At 40.3% G+C, this 12,709-nt stretch overlaps 1 protein-coding gene across 1 annotated transcript in view; it reads right to left on the reverse strand.

Moving 5' to 3' along the window:
• Positions 1-12,709, reverse strand: part of LOC124719041 (vacuolar protein sorting-associated protein 13) — a 447,369-nt gene that overhangs the window by 183,304 nt on the left and 251,356 nt on the right. Inside the window, exon 37 of the mRNA XM_047244711.1 lies at positions 10,412-10,618. Coding sequence (XP_047100667.1) covers positions 10,412-10,618 — 207 coding nt within the window. The remainder of the gene's footprint in view (positions 1-10,411; positions 10,619-12,709) is intronic.

The raw sequence follows: 12,709 nt of genomic DNA on the forward strand, positions 1-12,709 counted from the left end.
AGAATCCCTGGAGGGAAGAGGACATTCTTTTTATGAAGCACTATTGAGAAAATTTAGAGTGTTGACATCTGAAGTTTACTACACAACAATTTACTGCTGCCAATGCACATTTCACATAAGGACTATGAAGACGAGAGAAATTAGGGCTCGTATGAAGGCATAACGACAGCTGTCTCTCCCTCACTCTATTTTCAAGGGAGCGGGAAAGGAAACAGATAGCAATGATGCAAAATAGCTTCTGCCATGCACCGTACAGTGGCTTGTGGAGAGTGTATGTCAGTGTTGAAGTAGGTATAGAATATGACTAGAATTTGATGAATTTCATAATTTTGACATTAAAATGTTGTCACTAGAGCCACACAAATCAAAACAACACTGTGATTACTCAGGTTTTCTCTGTGCAGTTGTCTAATTTTTCTGTGATTTATATTAAAATTACTTGAATGAAAATACATTAGCATTTATTTAAGAACAACACTTCTAAAAAATCATTTTTTATTGCAAGAAATTTGTATGAAAAAATAATATTATGTATAACACAAAATTACCAGTGAATACCATCCTGTAAAATCCTGTTTTTGTAATGTGCAGTCAGGTTTTGGAAGTACAACACGTGTGATATGCAGATGAAAGCCCAACATATTCTAAATAAAATGACAACTTCAAAGACTTTTCTTGTCTCATACAGATACGATTTTATGTGACGAGTGAAAATTTGTACTGAGGCTACAACCGAGGCCACTAACCACCTCGACACAGCAGTTCACCCAACTGCACCGACTACCCTGGCACACCTCCCTCCTCGATCCAAATTCTCACTACAGCCCCAGTCTACCTCAAATTTCCCCTTACACAGGAAAAGAATTGCCGAGGCTCTCCACGTTCTGGAGCAGCACCTCAGCAATGAACGTAAATGGTGGATGCAGCCTAAAACCCAGAAGCACGTACTTACACAAATGGAATGACACAGTTTCTGTTTGTTTGTTCAGGGGAATTTAAAGAAGCTGTGGTGGCAGTGAGAATGTGGATCAAGGATGGAGACGTGCCAGGGTCATCCGTGCAGTTGTACGAACTGCTGTGCCACTGTGGCTCAGCAGCCAACGCATGTGACTAGAAAGCAGGAGACCCAGGTTCGATTCCTGGCCTCGGTACAAATTTGCACTTTCCACTTCAGTCTATAAACACGAGGAATGGCCACCCCGAAACTGTGGCCGAGAGCAAAGTAGACCTCTCTGTGGCACAACATGCAGCTGAATGTAACACACTTGGCTGCTTCACTACCTGAGCCATCTGGATGTGCAGACGGGGGTTACCTTTACGACACATTCTCCGCTCCCATAATTATCCTGGCCTCGAGCTAAGGTAACGTACTGTCTTCGTGCCCTCCACCGGAAAATTTCCACCCCCTCTGTCCAATCATCTCCTCCCCATCCTCATCTCCCAACCTCTTCATTTGCAGCTCTCTGCCAACGCATCTGCCTGTCTTTCCCCGCTCCTCTCCTTTTTTGCTCCTTTTTTCCCCTCCGTGCCCAACACCCTCTCGATACTGCACCTGTTGGCATTCTAGCCCCTGCACATTCCACCAGACAGTGTTCGTCTCTCCCCCCACCTACTGTATTTACTCGAATCTAAGCCGCACCTTTTTTCCGGTTTTTGTAATCCAAAAAACCGCCTGCGGCTTAGAATCGAGTGCAAAGTAAGTGGAAATTCTGAAAAATGTTGGTAGGTGCCGCCACAATTAACTTCTGCCGTCGAAAATATGTAGCGCTACACAGGCTCGCTTTGCAGGCACAAAGATAAATATTGGCGCCAAAACCTCTGCGTCAGGAAATAAATTTTAAAATAAAAGGTGGAAGACGCGCTTTTTTTCTCCGCCCCGAGTTTCGACCACTGCATTTTCATTCATTATCCAACGAAACAACGAAGTGAATACAAATTCTGTATTGTTCATCTTCGAATGTAGCAGAATTTCAATGTACTATGAAAATCCGACGAGCAAGACTGTTTGGGGTTTTTGTCAATATGGCTAACTCTATGTTCTGAATTTTTATCTACCTGTGAGAAGAGATGGTTGCTAATAGGAACTTTTATGAACTGTGAATCACATCCAGTATTCTCTTCGCCATACGAATAATACGAATATAAACATTTTGCGATGTATTCTTTCGTGTTTGCTGCTATCTCATTTAAATCCTGCTTGCCTAATAAACTATGAAACTAGAGTGAGACAACAGCAAACGCGAAACAATATACATATCATGTCATGTTTATATTCGTATTATTCTTATGCCTAACAGTGATACAGTCAGAAATGAATCACGGCAATTGACTAGATTTTTATATCTAAGATGACTAATTTCTGTGCAGAATGTAATGAAATGTACTAAAGCGACGTCTGCAAAGATTTTCAAACAGGGAAACGTTCAGAACATCATCTTGTTGATCATTATCACAGAAAGCAGCAGTGTAAGTAACAACAAATAGCAGTCTCTTGCCATTGTTTCGCTAATGAGACAATTCCTCTCTCTCTTTTAAGCTGCGGTAGTGTGCAGAAAAGCAAGCCATGCCGCGAGCGGCGACAGGCCGCAAACACGCACTATCAGAATGTGACAAACAATGCATGACACAGTACAGTAATGCATTTTCAGCGTAGAGTGACGTAAACACCTATAACAAAGAAAATGGCACTTATCAGATCAAAGAAAAATAAGCAATCAATTCAAACCAGACGAAGCACGTGAAAAAGGAAGGGTACCTGTATCAATACAGACGGAGCGCCTGACGCATAGCAATGGCTACCTTGTAAAGCTTAACTGCTAAGCTTACGACTCGAACCAAACTACTGTAGTTCTATAGTCATTCATTCAACCTAAATTGTGTCTCATATTAAAATGGACCAACTTTGTTTTGATTTGGAGGTGCGGCCTAAAACTTTTCTCTCCTCTTGAATTTAGAGTCTCAAATTTGAGGTGCGGCTTTGATTTGAGAAATTTTTTTTTCCCTTGATTTCGAGTCTCATTTTTCAGGTGCGGCTTAGATTCGAGTGTGGCTTAGATTTGAGTAAATACGGTATACACTACTATCCCTTCCCTGCCTCCTCAAGATTGCTACTTACATCCCACATGACAGTTGCATTCCAGTCCGAGATGCTGGAGTTGGTCGTCGTGTGCTTGCTTGTGTGCGCAAACGGTGTGTGTCTTTCTTTACTGATGAAGGCTGCGCCCAAAAACTCGCGTAAGTGTCTTAATTGTGCCTGTCTGCAAACTTAATTTGTCTTCTTTACTGTATGTAGCAATCTGCATTTTCCTGCATTGTTCGTATATATATAAAAAGGTGTTCTACATAATTATGAACTGACCAATTTTGTTCTTATATAATGGAGGGACTTATTAACTAGTACCGAAAATCACACAGTCTTGGAAATTTTCAGATATACTAGTCATCCCACAGACAACAAGAGCAGCAGATGTATTACAATGAAGATAGGTATATCTGAATAATATATTACTGTTTATATCCAACTGTTCAATTCTGCAGACAACTTGCGATCAAAGTCAGGAAAAAACAATGCAAGAGGGCTTTTGTTAGCTGCTTAAAATCTAAATTAACCTTAAAATTTATTCTTTTTCATATCTGATACAGAGCTTCTATTGTCGCAGTTAACGAGGTGCCTGTTAGAGATTGCCACTGTCATCATCTTCGTGTTGTCCTGATGAGCACAGCCGTCACAATCTCTACTAGTGATAGCTATTGACTGTCATTACCTTCCCATCAGTTTTAAGTCACACCCTCCAGTGTGACTTCCTTCTCTTGTGTCCTTTGACAACAGTGGGTCAGTGCAGCTGACCCTCTTGCAACTCTCCCACGCGAAAGATCAGAACTGCACCTGACAAAGACACTACATGCGGGGGCAGCTAGTCTGGAGCTTACTCTGTTCCGCCAGACTGTTTTCTCTAGTCTGCAACTGTAGCCAGTGTCTCAGCAGGCGTGCTACTTTCTCGCAGCAATGATTCGAGATTTGCCCTATTGCCCGACATTTGTAGGTTACACAGTGCTGAAAAGCTAGAGGCCCGTGCGTAGGACCTGACCCCACACAAATCTGCTACACCAACAGGAACACCAGAAAAAATGTAATTGTATTATATTCCAGATACATTTTACATTCTGAGTAACAGCAGTGCAAGAAATTTCTATATACCTTCGCAAACAAAACTATTGTCTCAGCAACTTCTATCTATGAATACGCAGCATATCCCTAATACTGACAATGTGTCACATAGTGTGACATGTAAGTGGTGTCCATGTGCTACTGTGCTACAGCACACTATAAATATTGTGCTAAAATTTATGCCGTTTCTCTCAGAATGTGAGCCAGAAAACTCACTACAATTGTGCCCGTTTTCTTCGAATGTGTGTCGGTATCCAAGTAAAATGGAAGAAACCGTGTTTTATGGTGCTCTCTCTGCGATAACTAGAAGCCGATGCCTAGTGCTGAAATGGTGCTCCACTGTGCTACGATTGGCCCAGATGAGGGCTGTAGCCTTCTGTTTCCAACTGTGCATGCCCTTATGTGATGTCACCCCTGCGGGCTTTGGGTGTGTTATGTTGCCCACAGCACCAGGTCAGCATTTTTCTTTGAGCACTACACATGAACTATTGTGGAAGCGTACAGTACGAGGGATTTTAGAGGAGAAGTTGCCATAGCTCAGTAGTGAAGAGCACTGACTTGCAATTTGCTCCATCAGGTTTGATTCTTGTTTTCCATCTAATTTTATTCCTCGCAATGTCTGACTGCTTTATAAGTTTTTGACTGCTACAGACACGTTCTCTACATTCCGTGCTGAAAGCGACTTTGTTGTTGTTGTGCAGCATACCTGATGTTGCTACCTGTGTTGTAAAACAACATTCTGGCTGCTATCAAATACTTATCATTTGGTTTTCAGAAGACAACAAACAATGGAAAATCTAGTATGGAATGTTAATTCTGATTTTAATAAAGCTATTCAATGAAAAAAATGTCATTTTTGTACATCTCAGCTCAATAAAGGACTGAATTACATTTCATTATTTGTCATAGTTACTGTCCATCATCAAATTAAGTTAACCACTGCACGGAATTAAAAGTTTGCAGAGGCAAAAATGCATTGCATAAACTTTGTGTATGGTTGATTTTAGCCCATATGTTGCCATGCATGAAATGTCGATAAGATATCAAAGATTTATTTGAAATTAAAGGCACAACAATATCTTCTTTCGTTCTCGAGTTGCTGTTTTTTATATCTAGCAGATTGTGGCACGTGACATGCCCATTTCCGTTCCTGCACATCGGGAATCATGTGATCATAACAGCTGTCATATTTAGTAAGCAGTTAACGATATTGAAACAACATTTTTATTTTAGTGATATTACCTGGCAAAGTGGCATGAATGTTATCTGATAAATACTCCAATTGTTTTTACTCACCGAGATATGAAAGTAACCCGTCTGCAGCAGTGAGACTGTCAATGTCATGGGATGCATAAAGATATCAATACGGCTCAAGCTTCCTGAAGATTTACATGTAGAATATGAGAGAGTGGTTCATGTACGATTCCAGTGGTCAAGCACACTGACTGCCAACTCATTGACTCCGATTTGATTTCTGCTGCTGCCACCACCACCACCACCACCACCACCACCACCACCACCACCCCCCCTCCTCCTCCATTTTCTTTTATTCCTCATATTGTTAAGTTATTGATTATAAATTTCAATAGATTTAAACAGCACAGTATATATAAGTAAAATTAATACCGTATTTACTCGAATCTAAGCCGCACTCAAATCTAAGCTGCACCTGAAAAATGAGACTCGAAACCGAGGAAAAAAAATTTTCACGAATCTAAGCCACACCTGAAATTTGAGACTCGAAATTCAAGGGGAGAGACAAGTTTTTTAGGCCGCACCTCCAAATCAAAATAAAGTTGGTCCATTCAAATATGACACACAATTTAGGTCGAATGATTGACGATACAGCTACAGTAGTTTGGTTTGAGTCTTAAGCTTAGCAGTTCAGCTTCACAAGGTAGCCATTGCTATGTGTCAGGCACTCCATCCTTATTTATACGAGTACCCTTCCTTTTTCATGTGCTTCATCTGGTTTGAATTGATTGCTTTTTTTTCTTTGATCTGATAAGTGCCGTTCTCTTTGTAATAGGTGTTTTCGTCACTCTAATCTCAAAATGCATTACTGTACTGTGTCATGCATTGTTTGTAGCATTCAGATAATGAGTTTTTACGACTTTGCTTTTGTACACACTACCGTGCTTTTTTTTTTTAAAAAAAAGGAGAGAGAGAGAGAGAGAGAGAGAGAGAGAGAGAGAGAGAGAGGAATCATCTCATTAGCGAAACAAGGGCAAAAGATTGCTATTTGTTGTTACTTACACTGCTGCTTTCTTTGATAATGATCAACAAGAACCAAATAGTAGACTGTGTATGATAGAAGATGTTCTGAACGAGAGTTTGGCGAAAATCTTTGCAGACGCCTCTTTAGTACATTACATTCTGCACACAAATTAGTCATCTTAGATTTAAAAATCTAGTCAGATGCCCTGCTTCATTTCTGACTGTATCACTTTTAGGCATAAGAATAATATGAATATAAACATGACATGATGTGTATATTGTTTCGCGTTTGCTGTTGCCTCACTCTAGTTTCATAGTTTATTAGGTAGACAGGATTTAAATAAGATAGCAGCAAACACGAAAGAATACATGGCAAAATGTTTATATTCGTATTATTCTTATGGTGAAGAGAATATTGCATGTGATCCACAATTCATAAAAGTTCCTATTAACAACCGCGTCTTCCCACAGGTAGGAAAAAATTCAGAACGTAGAGTTGGCCATATTGACAAACATCCCAAACAGTCTCGCCAGTCGGATTTTCGTAGTACATCAAAATGCCACTACATTCGAAGATGAACAATACGGAATTTGTATTTACTTTGTTGGATAATGTATGAAAATGCAGTGGTTGAAACTCGGGGAGGGGAGAAAAAAAAAGCTCGTCTTCCACATTTTTTTTTTTTTTTAATTTATTTACTGACGCAGAGGTTTTGGCGCCAGTATTTATCTTTGTGCCTGCAAAGCATGGCTGTGTAGCGTGTAACATTATGTGATTGCCTTATCATTTTAAATCATTCACTAATTGAGCAGTCGCTTGGCAACAGCTACAGTTAGCAAATAATGTTGCGAGAATGTAAAAGGTGAACGACCTGTGACGTAACTTGTTTATTGTCGAAGCGCCGTCAGAGATGCAGTGAGTTATTGACTTTGAAAACCGCGGCGCGAAAAATGGACAGAAGAAGAACACTTTTACACTTTTTTTTTATGTAAGAGATATTTTCGATGAACAGTTACTCTGTTACTCATTTTTCTCTTGTTCCTTGTAACTTCTGTCGGACACACATGCCTTGCTTCCGTATTATTATTGTTAAAAATAATATTATTTTAGTGTAAAGTAAAAGTGCAATACTAAAAGTGCAATACAGCATAGCAGTAGATTTATTGTGCGACGTGTATGTGAAAACGTCAAAGGAATTATTTTAATTACGAGAAGAGAAGTGCCAGTCAAAACGGCAACCATGTTAAATCCTTCATTGCCGTGTAAGTTCATCTATTAATTGTCATAAATTCAAAGTTAAATGGAACTGGTGTATGGACTATTTATTTAATACAGAATCTATGTCTCACTCCTTCGTGAAGTTATTTAATTTTCTTTATGTTTCTGCCAAATAGAGAGTTCACAGTCACGAATTCTTTCGTCGAGTTCGGACGGAAGTTGCATGCGGCGAAATATTTTCTCCGCGCCATATTCTACTGGTAAATGCATGATAAACTACGGTCCCTTAGGAAATTCATGTTGAGCTATCCAAAAATAATTATATTTTGAATTGGCATTTACTCTCCTCTGAAATGCAACTTCCGACTGATCAGACGATCAAACAAGAAACAGCCGCACACGGTCGGCATTCGCAAATATGCTTCCTCCACTGATTATAGCTATACGTTACAGCACAAAAGTAAACATATTGTTATAATTAGCGACTACGAACAGGGACATTTCTAACTGTATGTTTATGTATACACATTACGTAAACATATCGTTATAAGCGCTACATATATTCGACAGCAGGAGTTAGTTGTGGCGGCACCTACCAACATTTTTCTGAACTTCCATTTACTTTGCACTCGATTCTAAGCCACAGGCGGTTTTTTGATTTACAAAAACCGGAAAAAAGTGCGTCTTAGTTTCGAGTAAATATGGTATAATCAGTTTAGTTACGGTTACTATCCTTGTAAGTCAAATGGCTATAGCCTGCTTCATTGTAGCACACTGGTACAATTTTGCACGAGCTGTCAGTTGCTGTTGTCATACTCCACCTTACGGTCTATTCACCTCTGCAGCTTCATGTATACCCAGCAATGCATTGCACATTGCACAGCAAAGGATGCACTGTATCAATATTATAGCCTTTCTGTCCTATTCCATTCATATATTGGGTGAGAGAGAAAGACTGCCTACATCCCTCTGCACATGCCCTAATCTCTCTCATCTTTTTCTCAGTATCACTACACAAAATGCACGACAGGGAGAGCATAATGGTAGCAGAGGCCTCTTCAAACACAAGTGCTCTAAATCTGCCAAAAGAGAGTTACACAACAACAATATTGTCATACCTCAGAGGGTTTCCATTTAACTCCCCCCAGAATTTGTTACACTTTCTTACAGAATGTGTCAATCTGTTAGGTTCCTTGTAGGCCATCTACAAATTTCTTTGATGTCTGTTCCCATCCCTGCTTGATAAGGACTCCAAGCACTGGAACAACATTCCAGAATTCATCATCTACTGGCTCACACGCAATTTCCTTTATAGACGTATCACACTTTCCCAGAGTGCTTCCAACAAATCTAAGTCTTCCTTTCACTCTCTGTAATACTCATTATAAGTGATCATCCCACTTAGATCACTTCTTACTAATACATCTACATCTACACAACTAGTGTGCTGTTTACACTTAAGTGCTCAGCAGAGGATTCCAGTGAACCAGTTTCACTCTAATTCTCCACCATTAGAATTTCAAACAGCAAGTGTGAAAAATGAAGATTCCAATATCTGTGCAAGAGCTCTGATTTCTCTTATTTTGTTATTATCATCATTTCTCCCCATGTAGGTGTGCTTCAATAAAATATTTTCATATTCAGAGAAGAAAGTTGGCGATTCAAATTTCACTCCATTAAAAAACGCCTTTGTTTTAATGATTGCCACCACAACTCCATTATCATATCACTGACACTGTCTCCGCTATTTGGCGTACACGATAATACAAAACAAGCAGCCATTCTTCTTACTGTTTTTGGGGCCTCCATCTATCCTATCTGATGCAGATCCCATATGGCACAACAGTTTTCTAGCAGAGGATGGACAACTGTGGTGTAGGCAGTCTCTTTAGTACACCTGTTGCATCTTCCAAGTGTTCTGCAAATAATATGCAGTCTTTGTTTTGTCTTCCCTACAAAATTATCCTGTGTGATTATTCCAATTTAAGTTGTTCGTAATTCTAATTAATAGGTATTTAATTCAATTGACAGTCTTCAGATTTGTGCGATTTACCGTGCAACCGAACTTTAATGGATTCATTTTAGAACCCGTGCGGATGACCTCACACTTTCATTATTTAGATTCAATTGCCTCTTTCAACACCACACAGATATTGTGAATAAGTTATTTTGCATTTGGTTTTGATCTTCTAATGACTTTATTAGGCGATAAACAACAACACCATCTGCAAACAATCTAACAGGGCTGCTCAGATTGTCTTCTAAATTGTTTATACGGGTTAGGAACAGCAGAGGCCTGTAACACTTCCCTGGGGAACACCTGTGATCACTTCTGTTTTATCTACGACTTTCCATCAGTTACTACAAACTGTGACCTCTCTGAAAGGAAATTGAAAATCATGCTGCACAACTGAGATGATACTCCACAGGTACACAGTTCGGTTAAAACCAGCTTCTGAAGAATACTGGCAAACCCTTCTAAAAATATGGAATTAATTTGAGATTCCCTTACTATGTGTCAATAGTGTGTTTTCTTCAAGGTAATTCATAGTGTTCGAACACAGTATAGGTTACAACATCCTACTGCAAATAGACATCAGTGATACTGGCCTATAATTCACCAGATTACTCCAAAAACCTTTCACGATGTGGGACGCTCCAGAGGTTTGGCACTAATCTCGTAATCATATACTATCTGGTTCACTTACATTGTTATAAGCATTACACGTTACATTTATCCACTCATTACACTAAGTTGAAATTTTTGTTATACTCGGAAATCAGCCCCTACGGGCTCAGAGACTCACCCTGACTTTGACAGTGAGCATCCTGTCGCGAGCGGAGGGCGCGCCGCCTTGGCGGTCGGGCGTCGCTGCCGCAGAGCCGACAGGCACCAGGCACAGCTTCCCGCTGAGGGTGGTCGGCTCTTCCCCACTCTGTAGGCAGAGGCACGCGACTGCCCCCGACTCGAGCATCGCTTGTCGGTAGCCGTCGGGGCCGGGCTGCCCCACCACCTGAAATAAAACCTCTGTGAGGGGTGCTGACAATTTTTTTTTTATCTGTCTCACACTCAGAATAAAATACTAACTGGAGCAACAGCTAATCTACAACTTGTATACACTGTTCTCAGAGCACTTATGTTAATATACTATTCTGAGAATAACCGCCATTAACTTCAACAAGAAAGTGTAAATGAGAGACTTCTCCGGCAAACGCAAGAGGTCCCGATGACTATTTCATTCGGCCTGATAAAAACTGATATATGATGCATCTGAGTAATTTAAAAAACAAATACAGATTCAGGCTACAAGAGAGATGACAAACAAGATGACAACAGTCACGTGGAGAGAGCATGCATAAATAAAGAGCGGACACATTTGATAGGCAATCTTCACCATGACAAGTAATTTTCTCTGATGTTCTGAAGTGACGAATGCATTCCTGAGCTAGAGGAGGAGGAGCTGCATGTAATTTTTAGCTATCTAGAAGATGAAGGGTCAGGGTCAGTTGAAAAAGATAGATTTTAGCCCTTGCATTCAAACTCTGTTCAGAGTAACAGTTTGGTGGAATGAGAGGCTTTTTTTTGTGGGGGAGACCATTTTGCACATCTTCACGATTGAATGGAATGGACAGTGTCTTGAAAGGAGGATATAAGATGAACATCAACAAAAGCAAAACGAGGGTAATGGAATGTAGTCGATTTAAGTCGGGTGATGCTGAGGGACTTAGATTAGGAAATGAGACACTTAAAGTAGTAAAAGAGTTTTGCTATTTGGGGAGCAAAGTAACTGATGATGGTCGAAGTAGAGAGGATATAAAATGTAGACTGGCAATGGGTAGGAAAGCGTTTCTGAAGAAGAGAAATTTGTTAACATCGAGTATAGATTTAAGTGTCAGGAAGTCGTTTCTGAAAGTATTTGTATGGAGTGTAGCCACGTATGGAAGTGAAACATGGACGACAAATAGTTTAGACAAGAAGAGAATAAAAGCTTTCTAAATGTGGTGCTACTGAATAATGCTGAAGATTAGATGGGTAGATCACATAACTAATGAGGAGGTACTGAATAGAATTGGGGAGGAGTTTGTGGCACAACTTGACAAGAAGAAGGGACCGGTTGGTAGGACATGTTCTGAGGCATCAAGGGATCACAAATTTAGCATTGAAGGGCAGCGTGGAGAGTAAAAATCGTAGAGGGAGACCAAGAGATGAATACACTAAGCAGATTCAGAAGGATGTAGGTTGCAGTAGGTACTGTGAGATGAAGCAGCTTGCACAGGATAGAGTAGCATGGAGAGCTGCATCAAACCAGTCTCAGGACTGAAGACGACAACGACAACAACAACAACAGGATGACCTGCTTAAAGCTCTATGGGGTTGTGCCTGCTATTTGCCTGACACAGTACAAGCAATACTAAGTCATCCTCAACACGATAAAACAGGGAGAAGCGAGCTTCGGAGCCACACTATGAAGCGGTTCCTGTGACGACCAGACAGCTACAGTTTATCAGAAGACTGGCATACGTATCAGCAGCCATCTCAGTTGCAACACGTTCTGGACATCACTACTCTGACACTAGACACGATTGGCAAAGACGTGAATGGAATTCAAACGCACGTGACAGTGATGCACATGAGGATCACAATCACAGCCGTAACGTAAGCTCATTTCCAGACCTGCGGTCAGTCTGTGCAGTGCACTGATAGTACCAATGCACCGACAAGCTCCGTACGTATTTCCTCGTCTAAGTCTCTCTCACAGTCATCGACTAGGTCGGTATCTCTTCTCGGTCGGTTTGCTATAGATACTGTACGTATTTTTCTTTAAAGGCTGGATGTACTCTCCGTATTATATACTTCTGTAATTCACGAATCTACTTTCCGACCTGCAACAAATGCAACTGATATTCTAATTTACCCTATTTTTAGCCTGTTACTGTCAATAAGCATTGTTCCATTTAAAAAGGTTTGTTTGCAAAAAGAAATACACTTTCTAAGTATTATTACAATCTGTTTATTAGCTACCAATATGAGACCCAGACCACAAATCCAGTGAAAACCACACATCAATAGCACTTCTCACTTCCACAATATTTGCAGTGAAAGT

This window comes from Schistocerca piceifrons, chromosome 10 (assembly GCF_021461385.2).
Source record: "Schistocerca piceifrons isolate TAMUIC-IGC-003096 chromosome 10, iqSchPice1.1, whole genome shotgun sequence".
Lineage (NCBI taxonomy): Eukaryota > Metazoa > Arthropoda > Insecta > Orthoptera > Acrididae > Schistocerca > Schistocerca piceifrons.